Raw genomic sequence first — 25,349 nt, 5'->3', positions numbered from 1 at the left:
CATCTTTCCGCTATGTGCGCACGCGTAGCATTCCTTTGCAGCCCAGCCTATCTCCGGTGTCCGTATGCTGGCTGTGCGGTAGTAATTCATGTCAACATGAGAAGCGTGCGCTTGCGCAGCAGTCACTAAGGAGCCCCCATCTACCATTGGCTGGGCATGACATGAGTGCTCACATGACTGGTCTCCATAGCGATTGTACACTGAGAAGGTACACAGGGAAACAGAAGGAGCCAGCAGAGGGTCCTTGGCTACCATCGATAAGGCAAGTGCAGGAGGGGAATCTAGGGCTGACTTTAGGCTGAATCAATTTTTTATCTGATCCAACTTGATGTAATTGTAGCCGTAAAATTGTATGTTAGTGCAAATAAAAAAAGTATCACGGGCAGTACTCAATTTTCTTTATCTGATCCAACAAATATACAACCTTTGCGACCAATCATAAAATCTTAAAGCCTTTTCATACATTTCAACCACCGCTAATCAAAATTGGATGGAGTTTCCAGAAAACTGATTCTCGTACTATATAAAAATCAAATAAATGGTGTTGCGCTACCTCATAAAATCAAATTATACTACAATCTCTTATACTAAAAAAAATAAAAAATTGTGCTACCAAAGATGTAATTTCTGCCTATTAAGTAGGTCAAATATACCTTAAATTAAACAGTTATCTATTAGCAGCTGGCTGTAATCTAGTGGTGTTGTGGGCTGTAGTTGTCAGTGGCTGGTGTTTGCGTCTAGTCAGGGGAAAGCGGGCTCTGTGATTGGCCTGTGCGGGGAGAGGAGTTTAGCGCCAGTTTCGAGGGCAGACACCCGCCAGACGCAGAGATGTTTGTCAGCGACCTTCGTAAGGAGTTCTACGATGTGATAGTGCATGAGCAATAAGATCTGTGTGGAAAATATCAACCGTGGGGGCCAGCACTTACCTGCTAGGAAAGGGGGATACAATCCCTGAATTTTTTATTGGGCTGTTCTGCTGTTTACCTTACAGCAGTAAGGTAAGGGGCCATTTCACCTGATGTGCTGTGGAAACACTCAGAATAAGGATTAGACACGTTTTCTGGCAACCCTTTGGAGAAGCACTGAATCAATCACTGGTCACTTTATTCACCCCAAGTTCACAACATAGACTCTAATGTTTTGAGTTATTTTCTTTATTGGTTGTTTCTTTTTGTTGATTTTGCACGGTGTGTGCCATGTTTGGAATGTACACAGTCCTTTGATTGAATTACTTTTATAGATGTTTTGTATGCACAAGACACTTTGATATTTATTTCTGCTATTTAATTTAAGCACTGGACACTTTATATTAATTTATTCGATTATTCACGATTGCATTTGTTTAAGGCACTTTATATAGTTGGAACTATTTTAATATACTGTATAATATATAACTGTTTAATTTAAGGTATATTTTACCTACTTAATAGGCAGAAATTACATCTTTGGTAGCACAATTTTTTATTTTTTTTAGTATAAGAGATTGTAGTATAATTAGATTTTATGAGGTAGCGCAACACCATTTATTTGATTTTTATACAGTTACTACTTAGGGGGTAGGGTTATACCCCTACAGGTGGCCTGCTGCAACCTAAATTTAGGGATAGTCTATGTTCTTGTTGATAGCGCAGGGATACTTTTACTACATTGATTCTCGTACTAGCTTGAGTTAGGCCAGATTCACACCAACAGGGGCGACCAAGACTGCATGCGTTTCTGCACGTTCCCGAATGTCGTGTGTAGGGCAGCCTAATTATTTTAATGGAAGAAACACAGAAAAGAGGCCCTGACCCTTTTCCAAAAATGAGGCACACAAACCATATTTTTGATCATGCATTTTGGCATGTGCTAAAACACGCATGTTAGAAACAAACACGTGTTAACAATTAATGGCACTGTGCTAAAGGACCGTCCATTTCTGTGAGGATCGGGGAAGTGCGCAATTTTGCATGCATTCCCGACACACAAAGTGTGACCCTAACCTTAGTTATATACGTTATTTAAAGTGGAATTTTAGTGAGAAAATTAAGGCCTGCTAGATCACTTCAGGCTGGCCCCTTTTGCAGGTATAGCTATGTAAAACATAAAAAATAAGTGCCCATAATGTTTAACCCCTTCACGCCTACAGGTAAAACAAATGCCAATTTTGCAAATTTGATATGTGTTAGTAAAACCTTACATATCATCACAACTACTTTGTGCATCCACGTAGATTATACTTTTTTTTTTTTTACAAGACAGAGTGGGTTTTCTTTTAGTGGGAAATGGTAATGGATATCTCCTGATTTTTTTTTTTCATTATCAAACGAAAACTGGCCAAAAAGAGTAAAAAAAAATTTTTTTTTTTTAAATGTATCTGTATATTTCTTGTAACTACCATAACATTCCACCAAGACCAACTTAAAACAAATTCTCCCGCTCCTGACGATCGCAGCAATACCATATATGTGTATGTTAGTTGTTGTATGTACCCGTAGTACAGCCCAGAAACAGTAGTGCGCATTTTCATTTTATTTTTTTATTATTTAATTTTCTTTGAATGAATGAATGAATGAAATACTTGTATAGCGCACAATGCGAACTGAATCGCCTCTAGCCTTTAATCCTACATAAAATGCACTGGGGTTTATTTACTAAAGGCAAATCCACTTTGCACTACAAGTGCTCTTGGAAGTGCAATTGCTGTAGATCTGAGGGGGACAAGCAAGGGAAAAAAAAATGCATTTTTGCTTGTACATGATTTGATGATAAAATCAGCAGAGCTTCCACTCATTTCAGATTTTCCCCTCAGATCTACAGCGACTGCACTTCCAAGTGCACTTGCAGTGCAAAGTGGATTTGCCTTTAGTAAATCAGCCCCACTGACATTGATACTAATTGAAAAAAAAAATCCTGTCTAAAAAATACTGACCCTGACATTGACTTTTGACTTTGACCCTGACCTTGACCCAAACACTAACCCTGGCATTGATCTAGATCAAACCTTGATCTAGATATTTTTTTTTTAAATATGTATTTTATTTTTTTAATAATAATTATTATTATTATTTATTCTACACATGCTTTTTTTTCCCCTGTATCCACAAGGACAAAGAAAGATACAATGTATCTTTCTTGTCCATTCACAGAGGCAGAAGACACAGGGACGGGCATCACAGTGACTGATCACTGTGATAGCCTCTGATTGGCTGGTGACCCAGAATAGGACATTCCAGATCCCGATCATTAGAACAGGGCCCGGTGAGACCCTGGTCACTGTGCTGGGAGTGGCTTGCTCCCAGCACAAAGGGTGGTACACAAATATGCAGCCCCACAGCACAAGACCCAGTGCAGTGGGGCCACATATTTGTGCTAGGTTAGTGCCAAGGGGTTAAAATACAGTAATACACTGTCTTAAAGAGGAAGTAAACCCTGATGAGTTTACTTCCTCTTTCATTCCCTGCAAAGGTAAAGCATAATGGACTACTATGCATCGCATAGTAGTCAATTATGTGTCACTTACCTGACACAGGAGCCAGCGAAGTCACCGCTGTCCCCTGTAGTCCGGCGCATCCATCTTCTCAGTGGGTCTCGCTGCTCCGCCGCTGTCATTCGGCGAAGCCACGATGATGTCACTCCCACGCATGCCCACAGGAGCCGCCACGCGCGGCATATCACCGTTGATGGCGGTGCGCTCAGTGCGCCTGCGCGCCGCTGTCTACGGCACATGCGCCGTAGACAGGGGTGCCTTCTTTCGGCAAATATCTCCTAAACCGTGTAGGTTTAGGAGATATTTCTTGGACCTACAGGTAAGCCTTAATCTAGGCTTACCTGTAGGTCAAAGTGTGTTGTAAGGGTTTACAACCACTTTAAGCTGCTCTGCACATGCTTAATTGCTCTCTATTTTTAGGCAATGCCGAGATTGTAGAGGTCGATCTGCTGACAGCCTTAAAACAGAATTAAACCATCCTATCCTTTACAGCCAAGGAAGCTGCTTCTGTTTGATCTGCAACTGCCAATGATGCTGCACATGTGATCACTTTAGTGCTGTTAAGGGGCTCTGGGCTTCACCAAAATGGCAACCTCCAGCAAGATGAAACAGGAGCAATACTGGAGGAAACTTATAGCACACACTAATTTTGTTAACATAATTATTAATGTGGAATGTATGTTCCTCACTAAAGAACCAGATTTTTCATCAAGTTGTTATGGGTAAAGTTCTGCTTTACCGACATCTAGTGACTTCATAGACCCCATGCACCCACACCTCTTAGCATTTGTTCACTTTGGTCATATTGCTTGGTAACAATCATATGACTAGAAAGGCATTCTGCCCTATTGGGAAATCAGTTTGTCTGATATAGGCCAGTTTAATGGTCAGTTTACAATCATCTTAACACAAAACTAGTTGATGCAAAAGGTCGTCTAATTTTCATTGTATCAGGTAAAAAACACCCTATCTACAGCCAGCCATTCTTTCTTTTCACTGGCTCTTGGATAGCAGCCTGTCAGCTGTTTGTCTTTACTGCAGCATATAGGACTATTTTCTGCATGATTGGCTTTAGTTTTAATAAAACTGTATCCTTAGTAGTTGTAAACCCTTACATATGCCCTTTGAACTGACTGCCCTCACGTGATACACAGAGAGGAAACAAATAACAAATAAGTTGTACCTGTTTATCTGCAGACTTCTCTACTTTACAACCGTTCAATGTCCAGAATGTATAAAGCCTGTCTGAGCTGTCAGGAAAAAGGGGGCGGAGAGCTGAAATAAAACACTGCAGAGCTCAGGGAGAACTATGAAAGCTGATTGTAGGCAAGGGACACACCCTTCACACAGAAACAGAGCTGAGGCTGTCAGTGGGCTGAAGATCCCTCCCGTCACCTTTTTTCTCTTTGTGTCAGGAACACTTGTCAGAAGTCATTCATGCTGATAGCAGAGGAACAAAGCAGCAGACATAAATGACACTTAGTGCTCTTAATTGAGACAAGAACACACTATAAAGGGATATGCTTTGTTTATATTTCTTGTCCCTTATTTTTATTAATTTTCTTTTTTCCTACAGCCAGCTGCAATTAAAAACTGTTAAGCAGAAAAAGCTTATGAATCTGATGCATCGCTGAAACATTGTGCTGAATAAGACATCAGCATTCATCAAACATGGCATCAGAGGTCCTCCCTGTGTCTCAGCTGCCAATGCGGGCCTCACCTCAGCAGTCACAATCCCCATTTAACAATGGAGAGAGGGTCTTGAAACCAGGTCAGAAGAATCAGCCAAGTCTTGACTGTATGAAGATGCTAGAACCTGGGCGAAAAAAACTAAGCTCGGTGGAAACCCAGAGGGTGGTGGCAGCACTTGATGAGACAATCAAGAAGCTTGAACTTGTCAGTCTTTTCCAGTATGCCATTGAAAACCTGGAGAGATATAGCATAGTGTTTGGCTCTGAGCTGACAGGAGCTTTGAGGGAGCACCATAGACTACAAGTTAACATGCAGAGACAACTTAGTCACTCAAGTAAAGAATTAACAGAAGAAAAGGGACAGCAAGGATCATTGTGGGGAAAAACAAATATGGCGGATACGGCTCACATGAATTTTACAACACTTCGTCAAGGAGTTCAAAGTTCAGTAAGAAATGTCTTGAGGTTGTTCTTGGCTAACCCTACTGCCAGTAAAGCACTGAGATCCGAAGGGCAAGTAAGAGATCAGGCCTCCCAGAAACTCATTCAAAGCCTTTCAGAGTTGAGAGGATTTCTTTTTGAGATGCTCCTGACCAGCCCTCTTGAACAGAAGGAGAGGATTCACTTCCTCCAGGAGATCACTCTCCGTGACCGTAAGAACAGGGAGGCTTTGTCAGCTTTAGAAGAAGAGCTTAATGCAGCTATTCTTGATCGTGACACTGAGGTATGCAATTCACAGAGAAGTTAAAGAGGTATTTAGCAGATATGCACGTCACTTCAGGAACAATATCTTTATTTTTTTCCTGTGATGGGATTGATATATTTTCTCATTCAGGTTTCATAGATTTTTCCTGCTTGAAACCTGGATGACACACAGTGGCTTAGTGGTTAGCACTCCTACCCTGCAACACAGTTCGGGTTTGGGTTCAAATCCCAATCAGAACACTACCTGCATGGAGTTTGCAGGCTCTCTTTGTGTTTTTGTGGGTGACCTCCCACATACTGGTAGGTAAATTGGTCCTAGTATGTGTATATATGCATATGAGGTAGGAACCTTAGATTGTAAGCTACTTGAGGGCAGGGACTGATGGGAATATAGAATATGTAAAGTGCTGTGTAGGGATGAGCCGAACACCCCCCCCCCCCCCCCCCCGGTTCGGATCGCACCAGAACCTTCGAACAGACCGAAAATTGGTACGAACTTTAGAACCCTATTAAAGTCTATGGGACTCGTACGTTCAAAATCAAAAGTGCTAAATTTAAAGGCTAATATGCAAGATATGCAACAGACAACACCAGCAATAAGGGGTATCTTCAAGTGTATACTGTGCTGGAGGCACACAACACCTACTTTGACTCCTGCAGATACCTGTATTAGAGAACACCAGCAATAAAGGGTAGATACAGGTGTATACTGTGCTGTGCTGGAGGCACACAACACCCACTAACTCCTGCAGATGCCTGTATTAGAGAACACCAGCAAAAAAGGGTAGAGACAGGTGTATACTGTGCTGGAGGCACACAACACCCACTTTAACTCCTGCAGATGCCTGTATTAGAGAACACCAGCAATAAAGGGTAGCTACAGGTGCATAATGTGCTGGAGGCACACAACACCCACTAACTCCTGCAGATGCCTGTATTAGAAAACACCAGCAAAAAAGGGTAGATACAGGTGTAAACTGTGCTGGAGGCACACAACACCCACTAACTCCTGCAGATGCCTGTATTAGAGAACACCAGCAACAAATGGTAGCTACAGGTGTATACTGTGCTGGAGGCACACAACACCCACATTAACTCCTGCAGATACCTGAGAAAAGAACACCCTGTCCCTGCCTATCCTGCTCTTTCCCTGCATACCAAAACACACTACACAAGGTTGCCTGGCTGTCATACTGATATTCAGTTCAATCATTTTAGAGTTGCTGGCCTGAAAAAAGTATACAGATAAGGACGTCGCATTTAACAATTACTTCATTTGTTTCATACTTCTGCATGCTGGGTCAGAGGCAAGCCTCAGATAGTATTGACAGAGACAGCAAGGCAGCTAGCTTTTTCAAAAAGGTATCACCAATGGAACCCCACCTATCCTTTCCATGACAGGTTTCCTTTAAAATGGTAAATTTACCTTTCAATAAGTATTGTCAAACATGCATGAGTTATATTTTAATAACTTTTTAAACAAACCTTCCAAAATAAAATACTTTCAAAACCATAAAGCATTACTTAGAAGTAAAATGTTGGCATTTTAAAATGTAATTATATGGGATTAATTAACCTTTTGATTAAGTCAAATTAATTGTATTGACAAATACAATCATTGACTTATATTACTCATTGCAAGTTTGGAAGAAAGAAAACATTTATTTTTGACCTACTACAATACGTTTGATCCCACATGATAACCAATAGCCATGCAATATCAGAAAGTTTAGTGGGTCTGTGGGAAAAATCTGCAATAAAATAATTACTGTTTAGACCCCTTTTACACTGGAGAGTTTAGCAGGTGCTATAGTGTTAAAAAATAGTGCATGCAAAACACCCTAAAACAGCTGCTCCATGCACTCCAGTGTGTAGGTGTTCCATTCTTGTGCCAGCTGCATTTGCCAGTGTCTGTCTGTTCTGTGTAGGCACTTTGCACCTAAGCACTGCTAGAATTCTTTCAGTACTGGGGTCTCAAAAAATGCAGTACAGTATATAAATTTTCTCAGTGCACTTGTAGTGTACCTAAGCAAAAGTGTTCATCCTTTTCTTTTTTTATTATGACCTGGGCTGTCATCTGAATTCCTTGCCCATGTACAGATTATCTATATCACCACCAGCAGTGACCACAGCAAGCTATGCTTCTACCTATTGATATGGACATTTGCTTTGACTTGCTCTTGCTTGGCAACTGTAGAGACTGTGATCTATGGACGTTACAAAGTGTTATTCAAAATCCTTGTCCTTGGAGTTCTTAGTAAAAGTCAGTCCTTTGTTAAACGCCACTTCTCAGAGAGACCTATTGCTACCAATGTTGACACAAATAATTTACTCAATAGCAGTTGCCAGTAACTTGCATTCACGCCATGGATCTCACCGGTCCCTTGCTTAATATCATATATGAATTGGTTAGCTGAGTCAAACAACAAAAGATCCGTCAGGAAAGTATAATCCTCACCCTCCAGGTCTGCTGAGTCAAATTAACCAACTTCAATCCTCTTCCACCTCTTCTGGTGGAAGAGTGTTGAAGTCGTTTAATTTGGCTCACAAGACCTGGAGGGTGAGGATTTTTTTTGGTTGCCACTCCCATACTATACCCCACACTGCATTTTGTGCCACACTACAGTAATGGCATCAATGATTACCCAAGTATTTTAAATATCTGAGCCACTTCAAGATAAATCAGTGGAACATTTTGTATTATTATATAAAGAAGACGGATTATTTTCCTGCTGTCTTTTTGCCTGGCCATTTCTACTCAGGTAGAAGGATTTTCATTGCCTTTATGATTTCTTTACATTCATAATGACCATTAAATTCAACTTTTATGCTCTTGATCACATCACATTTGACATAAAAAGGATTGAGGTTTATAAGAGCACCATTAATCATGTGTACCCAGGGTACCCTGAGAGCATCATGCATTAAACCCATACCTCCTTGCAGAAGTAATATGCCTGCAATTAAAACAAAATATTCCCAAAACTAATATCTAAGTCATTAGTGGTTTCAGGTAGGAACTCGGTGAATGATTTAGCATGCCATCATTTGTTATGATCATTATGGCATAACTGGCTAGAGAACTAACTGACTTGTAAAGTGCCACCATGCCAATAAATTGTATTACATTTAAAATGATGTTTAACGGATCAGAAGTTTTTTTCCCCCTGTGTAGATTGCAAAGGAAAATGAGGTTATCCGGCAGTTGAAAATCAGTATACATCAGCTGGAGAAAAATTCGGAGAGCCAAGCGAAACGTACACTGCAAGAGGCAGAGAAACAGCAGAAGTCAGACCGCCGTGCCTCGGAAGGGAAGTGTGCTAAGCTCCAGCAGGAATTGCAGCAACTAAGATCACAGCTTACCAGTGCAATTGCTGAAAACCGTGAGGTTGAGCTAAGCCTCAGAAAGGTGTAGTTTTGTGTTTGTCTTTTTTAAATCCTTAAAATAATATTATAAATGCAAAATGTAGCCATCACTCTAGAAGTCCATTTAAAATAATGGCAAACGGCAGCAAAGAAGTATGATTATAGATTGATTATATACTACCAAAGAACCCTTTCTATTAGTAATAAATATATGTTTATTAAAAAATTCCAATAAAAGTAGTTTAAACCAGATTGATTATATAGTCAGTGAAATGCCAGTGCTACCTAAAAAACACATTCGATGTTCTAAACTCATAGATGTTCTAAACTCATAGATGTTCTAAACTCATAGACATTTACACCTTTAAAATTAAAGTCAAGACAGATAAAAAACAATTCTTTTAAGATAGAAGAGTATTCATTTACAAATAATCAAATGTATTTTACTTACAACTATTTAAAGTGCCTAAATCTTTATTGATATAAAGGCTATTCATCCTTTGCACAGCAGCCAAAGGTTGGCCATACATTATACAATTTTCTTGTTAAATTTTCCTTTAGATTTACCATAACCATATAATATAAGGTCATACCTTAACACCTATAATTTGTATGCAATCAGGCAGGCCCTTGCACTACATAGTTGAAGGTAAATGTAAAGGAAATTGAACAAGCAAATAATATAATGTATGGCCACCTTAAGAAGCCAATCAGGCTCATGTATATAAACTAACAGGAAAAATGATGGCAGCTGGAGATGATTGCCTACCAGTATGCTCCTTCTTTGTTCAATCAGTGACATCACTGTATTTCTTAAAGCGGAACGTTATCCAAAATGGGAAGTTCTGCTTGTTTGCATCCCCCCCCCCTCCCATTTACCAATTGCCATTTTGTTGGGTGAAGGGGTTGAAAGGTGCCCACTCCTTCTCCTGCAGCCTTCTGGGACACATCGCAGGTCCCAGAAGACTGCAGGACCATTCACATTGGGAATCCAGCTGGGGAGCCGCAAGGCTTCAAATCTGACTATTGATTTTATCTATATCCTATTAGTTGTGGGACACTCTGTAAAGGGAAGGTCCCTCAATGGTCTACAGACAGCAAAAAAATAAATAAAACAATCTAGCACTGATTTTAACTGTTTCCTACTCTATCCAAAAACTCAAAAAATGGCAGCCATCCCTGCTTTTTCATGCATTTATATGGAAGCAAGGCAATTCATTCCACACCTTTTAACTATATACTATATAGGGAAGGAAAACTGTTTCATGGGTCACAATGGATGTAAATTCACCATTGTTACAAGTGCAAAAAATGCAGTAAACAGTAAGGATTGCAGTGTTTTGGATCACAAACTATAGTTATGGGCTCAGTTGGCTATGAATTGTGCCTTCAGAAGATTAATGGTTCATTTCTAGTCTCCATATAAGATGACTTGACTGCACCAATAATAAAAAAATGTGAACCGGTTTTAAGTGAAAGAATGTAGCAGGTGAATGATATCATTCAGATACCTTTTTTTTTATAAATTTTTCTTTTTTTTTTTTCTTTTTTACAGAAAAAGTATAAAGTTGAAACAGAAATTGAAAACTGGATACAGAAATATGATGCGGATATGGGAGAAAAACAAGTAAGATAAAAATAAAACGTTATTGTAGAGGTGCAGAGTAATTGCCTTTATAAAGGTAATAGCAAATGGCTTCATGCATACGGCCATGTAGCATGCAGATCCTACATAATGCCCTCCCAGGACCCAATGTCATCGCATACAGCTGCCTGTTGAGATAAGTGGGAAAAGGCGTCTGTATGCAGTTGTGCACTGAGGTTTGTGTAAAGCCCCTGCATGTTCACTGATGTATGCTCAGAATGCACATAGTGTAGGTTTGTAGTATACAATAGTAAAGTATGCATGCCAGTGCACAACTGTTTCCCAATCATTACAATGGGCAGATGTAGGTGGCGGGAGGCAGTCTCGGGGAAGGCATTACACAGCCCCACTTACCTTACTCCTACATTAATCCAGGGCTGTACCCGACTGCAGTTCTTCTCACCCCTCTCCCTCTCTCACAGGCTTTGCTCAGAGCAGCGGGAACCAGTGGTTCCTGCTGCTGTCTGCCAAATCCTTGAGCAAAGCACTAGTCTGAATACTTACTCCCCTAAGCATAAATCCCCCTTCCTCCTAGTACAAATCCACCCCCCTGCTGAAATCCCCTTTCTCAGCACAACTCTTTTCTCACCCATCCCCAAATCCCCTCCAGCACAAATTCCCCCAAATCCCCCCTCCCAGCACAAGTTCCCCCTAAATCCTCCCTCCTAGCACAAATCTTCTTCCCTCCACCCCCCCCCCCTCCAAACACAAATCCCCTAAATCACCACTCTTAGCACCCCCCCAATTTCCCTTCTTAGAACAATACTTACACCCTGCTAACCTCCCCCACCCCCAAATTCCCCCTTCCAACAGAAATCCCCCCATCTCCTTGTGCCCCCTCCCACCTCACATGATACTACAGTACCCAGGGCAGCCACCCCTCCTGCCTACCCCATATTCCGGCCCTGGTGGTGGGGTTCAGAGGAGGAAGGCGTTGACTAAATCTGCAGCCAGCAGCACAAGGGACACATCGCAATGATTTTGGTGCTGATTTTAAAACATTTTTGACTATACTTAGGCAAAGTGGTTGTAAACCCCATTCATTAAATTTGACCTACGCACATATATCTGAAGGGTTTACGTATCTCTCTCCAAAGCTCTAAGTGCTGTGTCTTTCTGCTGCTCCATTCCTCTGTTATCAGCAGAGTCACTTCTGACAAGCTCTCCAACACACAAGATAACAGCAGCTGAAAATTTGTGTTGAGCAGGGAGCTTAGAGATAGATAAGCAGAGAGCTTGTCTATTCAGAGTACAGCTCTGCATGTTCCTTCGTTCCTCTGCCTATGTGGGGGGGGGAGGGTTTTTTCCTCCAATCAGCTCTCATACTGTGTAAGCCCAGACTCCACACCCACTGCTGAAAGAGAAATAAAGATTTGTAACACAATCTGCACTTTCCAAAGAGTGTAGAAAGACAGCAGATATAAATGTAAAACTTATGCAGGGAGATTTTTTTCACCTCTGTGTATCATCTGAGGCTGTTCACTTCATCAGGTATAGGAGAGGGTTTACAACCTCTTTTAATCTTTCTTTAATCTTGTGTCTCAATGAGGTCTCCTATCACTAAATAAAGATCAGTGAAAGGAAATGGGATAGTCTATTGCCACAATCAGATTTTATAGGAAAAGGTAAAGTTTACATGTGATTTTGGCAGCCTATATCTCTGAATATCACTGAGGATACATCACTTACAGTGCCATGAAAAATTATTCATACCCCTTGACATTTTCCACATTTTGTCATGTTACAACCAAAAAAGTAAATGTATTTTATTTTGTGATAGACCAACACAATGTGGCACATAGTTGTGAAGTGGAAAGTAAATGATAAATTGTTTTACATTTTTTTTTTTTACAAATAAATATGTTAAACGTGTGACATGCATTTGTTTTCTGTCCCCTTTTACTTTGATACCCCTAACTAAAATCTAGTGGAACCAATTGCCTGCAGAAGTCCTAATTAGTAAATAGAGTCCACCTGTGTGTAATTTCACCTCAGTATAAATACAGCTGTTCTGCGAAAGCCCTCAGACGTTTGTTAGAGAACCTTAGTGAACAAACAGCATCATGAAAGTCAAGGAACACACCAGAAAGGTCAGGGACAAAGTTGAGGAGAACTTTAAAGCAGGGTTAGGTTATAAACAAATATCCCAAGCTTTGAACATCTAACGGAGCACTGTTCAATCCATCGTCCAAAAAAATGGAGAGCATGGCACAACTGCAAACCTATCAAGACCTGGCCGTCCACCTAAACTGACAGGCCAAGCAAGGAGAGCATTAATCAGAGAAGCAGCCAAGCAGCCTATGAAAACTCTGGAGGAGCTGCAGAGATCCACAGCTCAGGTGGGAGAATGTGTTCACAGGACAACTATTAGTCGTGCACTCCACAAATCTGCCCTCTATGAAAGAGTGGCAAGAAGAAAGCCATTGTTGCAAGAAAGCCATGAGAAGTCTTGTTTGCAGAAAAATATAAAGAGAACACTCCTATGGCCACATCCATATAGGAATTTAATATAATAAAAGAAAAAAATCGGGCATAAGATAGCTCAAAGGTCGGACTTTAGAGGCACAATGGACAGTAATAGATACAATGTTATATATTTTATTAATAACAATAGATGGTATAAAAAGCAAAACAAGGTTAAGAATTAAAAATATATACACAATACGTGACAAAAATGAACACACTTAGTATAAATAGTAGTGAGCCCCTATGCGTCAACGCTTTTTGCTGTCTAGCTTTCTCAGCACACACTCTGGGATTGTTGGAGGAAAATAGGTCTCACTGTCTTGTATACTCCCCAGAGACCCACAACTACACCACCAAAGTATTGTTTGCAAGAAGCAATGTGGGGGACCCAGCAAAAGTGGAAGAAGGTGCTCTGGTCAAATAAGACCAAAATGTAACTTTTTGGCCTAAAAGCAAAACGCTATTTGTGGCGGAAATCTAACTGCACATCACACTGAACACACCATCCCCACCGTGAAACATGGTGGCGGCAGGATCATGTTGTGGGGATGCTTTTCTTCAGCAGGAACAGGGAAGCTGGTCAGAGTTGATGGGAAGATGGATGGAGCCAAATACAGGGCAATCTTAGAAGAAACCTATAAGAGTCTGTAAAAAGACTTGAGACTGGGGTAGAGGTTCACCTTAACATAACATAACAAACAAACATACAACCAGAGTTACAATGGAATGGTTTAGATCAAAGCATATTTATGTGTTAGAATGATCCAGTCCATATCTAGACCTAAATCCAATTGAGAGTCTTTGGCAAGACTTGAAAATTGTTGTTCAAAGACACTCTCCATCCAATCTGAAAAAGCTTGAGCTATTTTTGCAAAGAAGAATGTGCAAAAATGTCACTCTCTAGATGTGCAAAGCTGGTAGAGAGATATCCAAAAAGACTTGCAGCTGTAATTGCAGTGAAAGGTGGTACTACAAAGTATTAACTCAGGGCGCTGAATACAAATGCACACCACACTTTTCACATATTAATTTGTAAAATAATTTGAAAACCATTTATCATTTTCCTTCCACTTTACAATTAATTATGTGCCACTTTGTGTCGGTCTACCACATAAAATCCCCAAAAAATAACTTTACGTTTTTGGTTGTAGCATGACAAAATGTGGCACTGTGTATGCCAACCTCAACTATTAAACCTCAAAGTCAAGATTGGAGTTGGGGGGGGGGGGGGGGGGGCGGCTTCCAAGGCACAAACAAGAATGAATTAACGCCCATACAAAATCATAATATTATATAACATATATATTTTACATAGATTTGATTTTATATAATACTATGATATTGAATGGACATTGAATGTGTGCCTTCATTGTACTATGGATATGTTGATTGGGCTGATGGCACTCCAAAGCAATACATGATCCATCTTTGGCCCCAACCCTTCCCACCTCTCCATCCTCCTTATTTGTCCGTCAATGTGATGGGCAGGCTTATGTTCCAACAGGCAGACTTAGGAGGTAGAATGGGCAGAAACAAGCTTCAAAACTTTCACAGGAAAAGTCTGACATTTGATGTAACTCAGCTTCTTATAGTAATAATTTCAAATGTTTTAACAGGCCTGCTTAGAATTCTGCCTAGACCTAAGTTGCATCATATGCTCTGTTTCAGTTTTTTGGCTTTTTGACTTCTAAAGCCTTTATACCAGACAGATTTTACAGGTAACACACTATTGTAAAGGTAGATGCAGAAATCATAGAATGGTTAGAAAAAGGAAGCATGATTTGTCTCTTATGATGTCAGATTTGGCCCTAAATAGGGGTGGTTGGATGAATTAGAGAGGAGACTGCAAGCCAGGCCTTCTCATCCAACATCAGTGCCTGACATCACAAATATGCTTCTGGAAGAATGGTCAAACATTCCCATAGACACACTCCTAAACCTTGTGGGCAGCCTTCCCAGAAGAGTTGAAGCTGTTATAGCTGCAAAGGGTGGGCCAATTCAATATCGAACCCTATGGACTAAGACTGAGATGCCATGATTAAAGTTCATGTGCACGTAAAGGCAGGCATCCCAATACTTTTGACAATATAGTGTATGTACTAAAGAGCCAATATATCATAAATATTAATACTAAAGTGCAAGTGTAAATAAAGGTCATTAAATGCACAATAGCAAAGTGCAAATCCGTGAAGAAAAGTCCAACATGAATGCTGTATCCAGTTAAGAAATATGTGACAAGAAAACCTCCACTGTGATTCCCCTTTAGACACACTCTCACCTTTTGTATATAACCCCACTACAGAGGTCATAATTGCACTCTGGTAAAAAGTAACGCCGTACAGAGATGCTCCCAGGAGTCTCTTACTTATTAAAACAGCCATTCCTCAATCGCTCAGGTGGTATAGAGTTGAACAATCTCCCAAGTGACATAGCGTTTACTGTAACATTCTTTTATTTAAAACAGCTAATATTGCACTTACGTGAAAACAAAAGGAGCGGCATATTTCTTTAAATGTGACAGGACTGTTGCTTATTCAAATAGCTGCGTCTGCTTGAAATTCAACTCAGCCCAACACTATCTCACCAGAATTACTGTGAACCACAACCAAAATCACGCTTACGCATTTCGTCACACTGACATCAGTACCCTTGATGACAAGCGATTAAACAATTTATTACGTATAGTGCAATGAGAATGGTAGCATTTTGTCCAGTCTTGAAACAAAGGCGGATCCAGAGTCAAGTCTCGGGAGGGGCACTGCCAGAAAATAAGGTGTTGCTTATTGGTGGTGGTGATGTTAACCCCTTCCCTGCCAGTGTCATTAGTACAGTGACAGTGCATATTTTTTAGCACTGATCACTTTATTAGTGTCACTGGTCCCCAAAAAGTGTCAAAAGTGTCAGTTAGTTGTCCGATCTCTCCGCTGCAAGGTGGCATTACCGCTACAAATCACTGATCGCCACCATTACTAGTAAAAAATAATTAAATATAAATGCCATAAATCTAGTATGTAGGCGCTATGAATTTTGCGCAAACCAATCAATAATCGCTTATTGCGATTTTTTTTTTACCAAAAATATGGAGCAGAATACATATTGGCCTAAACTGAGGAAGAAATTTTTTTATAGCAAAAAATATTTTTTTTTTCAAAATTGTCACTTTTTTTCTGTTTATATCACAAAAAATAAAAACTGCAGAGGTGATCAAATACCACCAAAAGAAAGCTCTATTTGTGGGAAAAAAAGAACATCAATTTTATTTCGGTACAGCATTGCATAACCGCACAATTATCAGCCAGCTGCAGGGGTGCAGATTAAACAAGTCAAGACTAAAAGGGCATTTTTTTCATACATAATGGCACACATGTATTTTGCGATTTGTCACATGACATGCATTCATACTTTTACTCACGTTTAGTCAATTATTTTGGTGCTCTGATGAGGGGAGGGGTTCCCATGCAGGAGCAATGGAGTGGAGATTGATGGGATGGATGGATCCAGAAATCTTCTCAATAAGTCTTCTTCCTGTAATACTGTATTCAAGTCATGAACTTGCAGACTGCAAAAGGTGGAGAATATGGAGGAGGTGGGTGGAGCCAACACTAACTCAGGGGCAGCAGAGGCCTGTAGCGTGGACAAGATGGAGGGAGGAGGGTGCATGCCGGTGGGTGGGGCCAACACAGTCAGGGACAGACTCGGCGGAGAAAGAAGAATGCTGGCTCTGCAGTCAGTCACAGAATGACTGTGGATGCCAGCAGCTGGATAATATGATTATGATGATTAGTGTGACTGCACTGGTCTGCAACTACTACCTTCTCTCCTCTCCCTGGCCGGTTCTCCAGCAGCTCCGCATTATGCAGTGACTGTGAGTCACGTCGGCTCTGAAAGTGAGACTGGATTCCGACGTGACTCACTGACGTCACTCGTTGCTAGACGCCAGGTGGCCCAGGCGTTAGCAACGAGTGCAGGGAAGAGACTCCACCCACCTGTTCCTCCTGCTGTTATCAAGTCTCTCTCTCTGCGCCGCTGATCGGCTGACGTGAGAGAGACTTAGCAGCGGCAGCCGCAGAGTCCTGAAGCGAGTAAGACATGTCATACCATTCATTGTCACGTCAGTCAGTGCTATTTCGGGGGGGGGGGCAAGTGCCCTGTTGCCCCCCCCCCCCTGGATCCGCCCCTGTCTTGAAATAATTCTTATCTCTTATTTCCAATATCAGACCGAGCTGGAAGAAATAGAAGCTGTGTATGAAGAGGAAAAGGCTCAACTGGCAGAACTAAAGGAAAAGCTGTCAGTCTTCGAGGTGGAATATGTCCAGATTATAGAAGAGAGGCATAAGGCCCAATTGAAGAAAGAAGCTGAAGAAAAGGAATTGGCCAAGAAGAACCAAGCAGCCGCCATCATTCAGGCACACTGGAAAGGGTATCAGGTCCGCAAAGCAATGAAATCAAAGAAAAAGAAGAAGAAAAAGGGAAAGGGGAAGGGAGCTAGTGGTAAAGGCAAAGGCAAGAAAGGCAAAAAGTAGTGAAAAGTATCAAACTATGAATGTGTCTCTTAATTTTCAACTATGCTCTTTAAGTCATTCAGTTATAGAGCTCATGCCATGTGATTTCTGTTTGCAGGAACCGTGGTTAAATTCAGTAATAACAAAAAACAATAAATCTGTTGAAAATGATTGTTCATTTGTTTAGCACCCTCATTTCCCTTGACATGCACAAAGTAAGGGTTACAAACAAGGGAAAGTAACAAGATTTTTCTTGTTGGAGAGTACCAAAGAGCATGTGAAAAGGAATTCCTGAGTAGAAGGCCCCTTTCACACTTGTGCTATTCCAAAGTCGCGTGATTTTGCGGCCACGATTTTGACAAGACAGTCATACAACTGTGGATCCGACTTTGCCCTACGACTTGAAGTACGACTTCAATGAGCAGGGACGCGACTTTGATTACCAAATAATTAGGGGGAACTCCAATTTTATTTTATTTTTGAGAAAAACCGGCATGGGTTCCCCCTTCATGAGCATAATGGGCCCTTCGGTCTGGTATGGATTTTAAGGAGAATCCTCATGCCGAGAGCAGAGAAGTCGGAAGAAGACCCCACGGAGCTGCCTAATAAATTACTTTAAAAACCTGTGTAGTGTGCTTTTTTTTATTGACACTTTTTTGCTTCCAGGTGAATGGGTAGGGATACGATATACCCCACACTCATTCACATAGGGTGGGGGGCCAGGATCATGGGGCCCCCTTATTAAAGGGGGTTCCAGATTGCAATAAGCCCCCCACCCGCAGACCCTGACAACCAATGGCCAGGGTTGTCAGGAAGGGGCCCTTGTCCTCATCGGGGGGGGGGGCACTCGCTCGTCCCCACCACTGGCCAGGCTGGTGCTCGGATAAGGGTCTGGTATTGATTTTGGGGGGAACCCCATGCCGTTTTTTTTCTTTAAAAAAAAAAAATTGCCGTGGAGTTCCCCTTTATGCACAAGTCGCATGCCAAAGTCGGATCAGTTAATAAGGAATCCGACTTTGATCCGACTTCAGAAAAAAAGTAGTGCAGGAACGACTTTGAAGTTGGCACGACTTAAAGTTGTGCCAATATGAATGGTAGTCATTCAAAATCATGGAGAATGACTTGTCATGTGATTTTGCAGTCCAAAATCGTGGGACAAGTCGTATAAGTCTGAAAGGGGGCTAAAGGTGAGAATGTGAAGAACTGAAAAGAGTGGAGAAGAGGAGAAGGCAATCTACATAACATGTATTCAAGCATGCAGTCATAAGGGTCTGGTATAAATTTGGGGGGGGGGGGGTGCCTCGTGCTTCTCTTTTTCTGTTACGGTGGTTCCCCCCTAAAATTAATTTCAAGGAATAAAAACATGGTGAAATGTGTATGTATTGCAGAGATATACTGAATTTTTTTTTTTGGCCTTGACATACACGTCAACCCTGCAAAACCTAAGCACATGATTTTTAGTCTAACCACCAAAACTAGCCCTTAACCCTCAAGGAGATTGAAACCCTCCTCAAGGCTGAAAAACAAATGTGGTCTAACGTGGATGCAACTTATTCTCTTCATTACATAGAAAAAGATACAAACATTTTTCTACATCTGCGTGTACAGCATTTATGCATTAACAATAAGTCCTGCTGCTCCAGCTGTGTGAACATGGACAGACTAAGTTCTCAGCCTTGTCACTCACAGTAAGATATGTCAGGCTATCACCAAGGGAAAAATAGGAATTTTAAAACAGTTTACCTGTAAAATCCTTTTCTTTGATGTACATCAGGGGACACAGAGCCATAGTAATAACTATGTGGGTTAAATCGGCGTATCAGGTGCTGGACACTGGCACGCCCCTTAAGGAGTGAACCTCCCCCATATAACCTCTCCCATTACTGGGAGTCCTCAGTTTTGTAGCCAAGCAATCAAAGTGTATAAGAAGAAGAAGGGAGGGACCTCTGTGTCCCCTGATGTACATCAAAGAAAAGGATTTTACAGGTAAGCTGTTTTAAAAATCCTATTTTCTTTTCTTACATCAGGGGACACAGAGCCATAGTAATAACTATGTGGGATGTCCCATAGCAATGGCAACTGAAGGGGGAGAGACAGAATCAAGGAAACAGAAGGCCAGATGCTGTGCCCAAAGGCAATATCCTCATGACATTTAATATCGATTTGAAAAAAATCGGATAAATGTCTGAACCAAAGACCAATGTTGCGGTCTTACAGATCTGAGCCATAGAGGCCTGATGATGCACCACCCAAGAGGCACTAATCGCCCTGCATGGATGTGCTCTTAATATGATAAGGAAGAATTTTATTCTTTAAGCTGAAGCTTGATCAATCATTTGACAAATTCATTTGGAAAATAGTGGCTCTTGGCGCTGCCTGTCCATATCTTGGACCCTCTGGCAGTACAAACAAAACCTGTGTTTTGCGAACCTGAGCGGTCGCCCTTAAATAGATTCTGATCGCTCTTACTACATGAAGAGACTGTAGTGCTTTCTCTTCCCCATATTAAGGCTTCTGGGGAGAAAGAAGGAAGAATAATATCTTGGTTTAAATGAAAACCTGTCACCACCTTTGGTAAGAATTCAGGATGAGGACATCAAACCACCTCGTCCTGATGCATGATGAAATATGGCTCTCACAAGACAGAGCCGTTAGTTCCAATACTCTTCTAGCAGAAGAAATGGCAAGCAAAAAAGATCATCTTTCTTTTCAAAGAACCAAGAGAATTTCTCGTAAGGTTCAAACGGCTGATTTAACAAAGCCGACAAGACCAATTTTAAATCCTAAGAGATTTAGAGGTGCCTTGATAAGGGGAATAAACCATGTTACCCCCTGAATAAGCTACGCACCAAGAGTGGGAAGCAAGAGGCCGTAGGAAAAGACATTGACGCGGCCTGGATCTGGCTCTTGATAAATGTCAAGGCCAGCTTCATATCAGATCCCATATGCAGGAATCCTGCCTATTGACATACTCCCTGGGGTGCCAACCCCTGGATCCATACCAAGAACCTGCAATGGGGGGGGGGCTCTCAGTGGATCAAAAGACTTGTGTGGTGGTCTCATCCCTAATAAATATTTAACAAGAAAAAATCCCCCTATAGGAGTGGGATTATAATGACCACCAACACCACACAACAATTGAAACCATAAAAAATGCTTTATTGACAAATATAAGAGAAAAACACACTTAAACCAGAGGGACCACTAGGCGGACAGTGTCCCTGTGGTATATCTACAAATATATATATATATATATATATATATATATATATATATATATATATACACATACACACGATTACATAAAATAAGCCAAGCAATGAGTGTTAAACATACTCTTAACTTATAAACCCACACCCGACGCGTTTCTAGTTGCTGGTATCACAGAACTTTCATCAGGGGTGAAGAGCAATAATTAGATGGCAAGTTGATATTTCTACAACATAGAAAAACAGATCTTTAAAATTTAAAAGGAACCACATATAATACATGCATATGATGGGGAACAACAAAAAAAAAAAAAGGGAAGGAGGGGGTGAGGGGGGGAAATAAAAATAAAAATGTGTCTATCCCAATAGGTGCAAATCTTTAGTTCTACTCGGAACAACCAGAATTGACCCACCTGAAATGATTCATCAGTAATTAATGCGGTAGGAACATTGCATGAAATGCCTGTCGCTAATATATGTAGGTAAATAAATCAATAAAGTTGCGCTATGGACAGATTTTATAACTATTAGAAACCAAAAAAGGGGAGAAAAACTCCTAAAAAAAATCTTAAAAGGTTAAAGCTGCCTATGCCTAGATCCTCCCCCTTTTTTCATAAAGGAGGGGGCAAAGAGTTTTAGAAAATTAAGCTCTGGCGCTAAAACCTTATTTCTGTGCGTACAGTGTTTAAAATTATTTAAAAAAAAGTACGTGTTTAGAAAAAAAGAGTTATTTGTGTGTCCCATGTACGTGCTGGTTTTCTCATCTGTGTGAGTGCTAATTTGCCATATATGTGCCTATGTGATACTGTATATATGTTTTCTACCAAAAGCACAGATACCAAAAGTATAATAAATGACAGAAACGAAAAACAAAAAAACTAAATTTTTTGGGACAATGTGCAAAAAATACTCTAAGTTAATTAGTAATCTTAGACAGAAACCGTGCAATTACTTGTGCAAAATACATGAAAAAAATGTCCTTCAATATGCAAAAAAGTTAATCCAAAATCGCATCCTGAAGTTGCTAAATAATCGCATATAGCAGTATTTTTGGAGCTGTTAATAAGATAAAGTGATTGGTGCAGGAAAAGCTAAGGGCATTCCTCCCCGGTGCGCCTCTCCATGCTTTAATAATAGATTTGCGCTCACCAGATAAAGTACCCTTAAAGGGTTAGTCGAGCCTTCACAGTATAAGCCACTGTTGTAGCTTTTTGGACTCAGCTGATGGTATGCTGGGGGAATGTTCGCCCTTCACTTTTACTCTGCTAGACAGAAGTTGTCTGAGGTTTCCAGGCAAAGAGAGCCTTTGCCTGGAAACCTCAGACAACTTCTGTCTAGCAGAGTAAAAGTGAAGGGCGAACACTCCCCCAGCATACCATCAGCAGAGTCCAAAAAGCTACACAGTGGCTTATACTGTGAAGGCTCGACTAACCCTTTAAGGGTACTTTATCTGGTGAGCGCAAATCTATTATTACAGCACGGAGTGGCGCACCGGGGAGGAATGCCCTTAGCTTTTCCTGCACCAATCACTTTATCTTATTAACAGCTCCAAAAATACTGCTATATGCGATTATTTAGCAACTTCAGGATGCGATTTTGGATTAACTTTTTTGCATATTGAAGGACATTTTTTTCATGTATTTTGCATAATTATTTTGCACAAGTAATTGCACGGTTTCTGTCTAAGATTACTAATTAACTTAGAGTATTTTTTGCACATTGTCCCAAAAAATTTTGTTTTTTTGTTTTTTGTTTTTCGTTTCTGTCGTTTATTATACTTTTGGTATCTGTGTCTTTTGGTAGAAAACATATATACAGTATCACATAGGCACATATATGGCAAATTAGCACTCACACGGATGAGAAAACCAGCACGTACATGGGACACACAAATAACTTTTTTTTCTAAACACGTACTTTTTTTAAATAATTTTAAACACTTATCTGTACGCACAGAAATAAGGTTTTAGCGCCACAGCTTAATTTTCTAAAGCCAATATATGTAGCTCTGTTCCAAGCTGATATCTGGCCACGGCTGCTTCCCTTGAGTCCATCCTTCCTATGACGGTAAACAGGGAAGCAGATAAAGCAAAAGAATTCTCAAGGACCATAAAAGATGGCTACCAACTCGTGCCTATAAGTGTCGCCACTTGTGAGAGTGAACGCATACCACCAAATATTTTACAAGAGTGGAATGCCCCAGTGTAGCCAAGATGCACCCAAATCACTGACGGCCAAACCACAACCATGAAAGGAAAATACCACAACATTCTGGAGTAAAAGCATACTTGTAGGACCAACCAATTCACCCAGTGGAAAGCTGAGAAAAGCAGGGAATTATGTAAACAATAAAGGTATCAGAATGATGAGGTGGTGAGCACCATCATCATAGCGGGCAGCAGTGGGGGGGGTAAATCCTCTGCAAGCGGCCAGGACTTGCCCAAAAAAATATTTTTTCCTTTTTTTTTTTTTAAAGAAAAAGAGGCAGCTGTCTGGCATTCAAATAGATCTAAATCGCCAATCTGGGGGCCCAGGAAGTGATCAGACCCCCCTTCATACCGGAGGGTCTGAGCTGGCTTGAATGGAGAGGAGAGTGGAGCTTCTGCTACAACACAATACAGGGAAGGAGAGATTATCTCCACTACCTTTCCTGGCAGCAGAGTTTGTTAGAGATAAAAAAAAAGCAATCTTTGCCCTTCACGGTAGGCTCCGAGACCTTGAAAGGAAACCTTCAGGAACAGGGGTACACTGAGGTAATCCCGCAATCCTGGACCTGCGAGAACACCCTGCCAGCAAACTTTTATTGGCCTTACTACCAAAAAGTACTGGATCCCAGGGCCCAGCTTAAAAACATTTGCAAGCAAAACCTTGTGTCTTCGGATGATGAGGCCCGGGTACCGTTCATTTAGTCCATTACGGAGACATCAGAACGGATCCGGTCAGGATGGCTGGCTCTCATCAAAGGATTACTGCCCGTGGAGCTCAGTACACACATCCTTACAAGTGCCCAACACCTTAGACACTGGCGAAAAAACTGAGGACTGACAGTATTGTGAGGGGTTATATGGGGGAGGTTCACGCCTTAAGGGGCGTGCCAATGTCCAGCATCTGATATGCTGATATAACCACATAGTTATTACTATGGCTCTGTGTCCCCTGATGTAAGAAAAGAAATAAGATGTTGTGTTCAACCAACACAAATAATCTGAAAAGCTGCATCTCAAATATCCTGAATACTGAACTAATAATTATTGTGAAAAAAAAATGGTGCGCTGTTCCTTTAAATCTTAACAATAACTAATTCATAAATGAATATAATCGCAAAAAAATGTAAAATTAAATTATATATACAGCCACATTAAAAATGTTCATATACCGTAATAATATGATAACCCCTATAATTGATTAAACTGAAGCTGATTAAGTAAATATAAAAAAAAAATGACATAAAGTGCAAACAAATCAATGTGCAATATATAAACTAAACATTAAAGTCCATTATATAACAGATCTGTTCAGAAAAAGTCTATTGATTTACAAGGTGACAAGGTACTCCGTGCTTATGGAAAATTCAGCTTCAAAGTGCTCCAGTGCCCAAAAGTATTTCTGATATTGAAAGCCTCTTACCAGATGACATGGATCTCGAATGACAGAAATAAAACAAGCACACAGTCCATTTCCACAGTAAGCTATTTTAATGATAAGGCAATCCTGGTGTGGCACTATCACTGGTGGATTGGACACAAACGTCCCTTAGATTCAAAGGGCCGCTTTCCACATAGGCATGTATCGGGTATACAGTAAATAGGGAGAAGCATCATAACGTAAAACAATTTTAATGAGCTTTATTAAAAATTAAAGTTGCACTTACAAAGAGGCAATATATGAAAGACGCAAGCCAGCCGCAGTGTCACCTGACTCACTGGCACGTGATGAAGTCACACACGAACTTCGCCAGCCTTGCTTTTAGGTAAGGGGAACTAACATTTAATTTTATTAGGAAACTTGCAGCTGCCATTTTTGACTTGTTTTAAAAGATGCATGCTCCAGGGCTACTTACCTTATCATGCCAACATTACTAGGTGAGCTGACCTGGAAAAAGCATGTATATGCACATACAGAGCTCCCTCTGGGGTGAGTGCTCACTAAATAAAGAAAAAAAGGACAAGACGGACAGAGTTAAGCTGGCCATTCATGAATCAAAATTTGTCTAGTTCAGCAGGGCCTACATGAAATTTGATCCATCTATGGCTGTTGCTATTTGAGAGAAGTTGACCTAATGATCAACTCCTCTCA

At 40.7% G+C, this 25,349-nt stretch overlaps 1 protein-coding gene across 1 annotated transcript; it reads left to right on the top strand.

Annotated features, from left to right (window-relative positions):
* The first annotated feature begins 94 nt into the window (after nt 1–94).
* DRC10 (dynein regulatory complex subunit 10) lies at nt 95–18,015 on the top strand. The gene is made up of 5 exons (XM_077461262.1): nt 95–262; nt 5,046–5,884; nt 9,041–9,274; nt 10,787–10,858; nt 17,560–18,015. The coding sequence occupies exons 2-5, from the start codon at nt 5,141–5,143 to the stop codon at nt 17,863–17,865; spliced, it is 1,356 nt and encodes a 451-aa protein (XP_077317388.1). The 5' UTR covers nt 95–262; nt 5,046–5,140; the 3' UTR covers nt 17,866–18,015.
* Nucleotides 18,016–25,349: the final 7,334 nt, after the last annotated feature.

The sequence above is a fragment of the Lithobates pipiens genome, unplaced genomic scaffold (assembly GCF_037356315.1).
Source record: "Lithobates pipiens isolate NorthernLeopardFrog02 unplaced genomic scaffold, aLitPip1_a1.2 Scaffold_3, whole genome shotgun sequence".
Classification (NCBI taxonomy): Eukaryota; Metazoa; Chordata; class Amphibia; order Anura; family Ranidae; genus Lithobates; species Lithobates pipiens.
The sequence above is the reverse complement of the archived record's forward strand: the minus strand, read 5'-3'. Positions and strand labels throughout refer to the sequence as shown.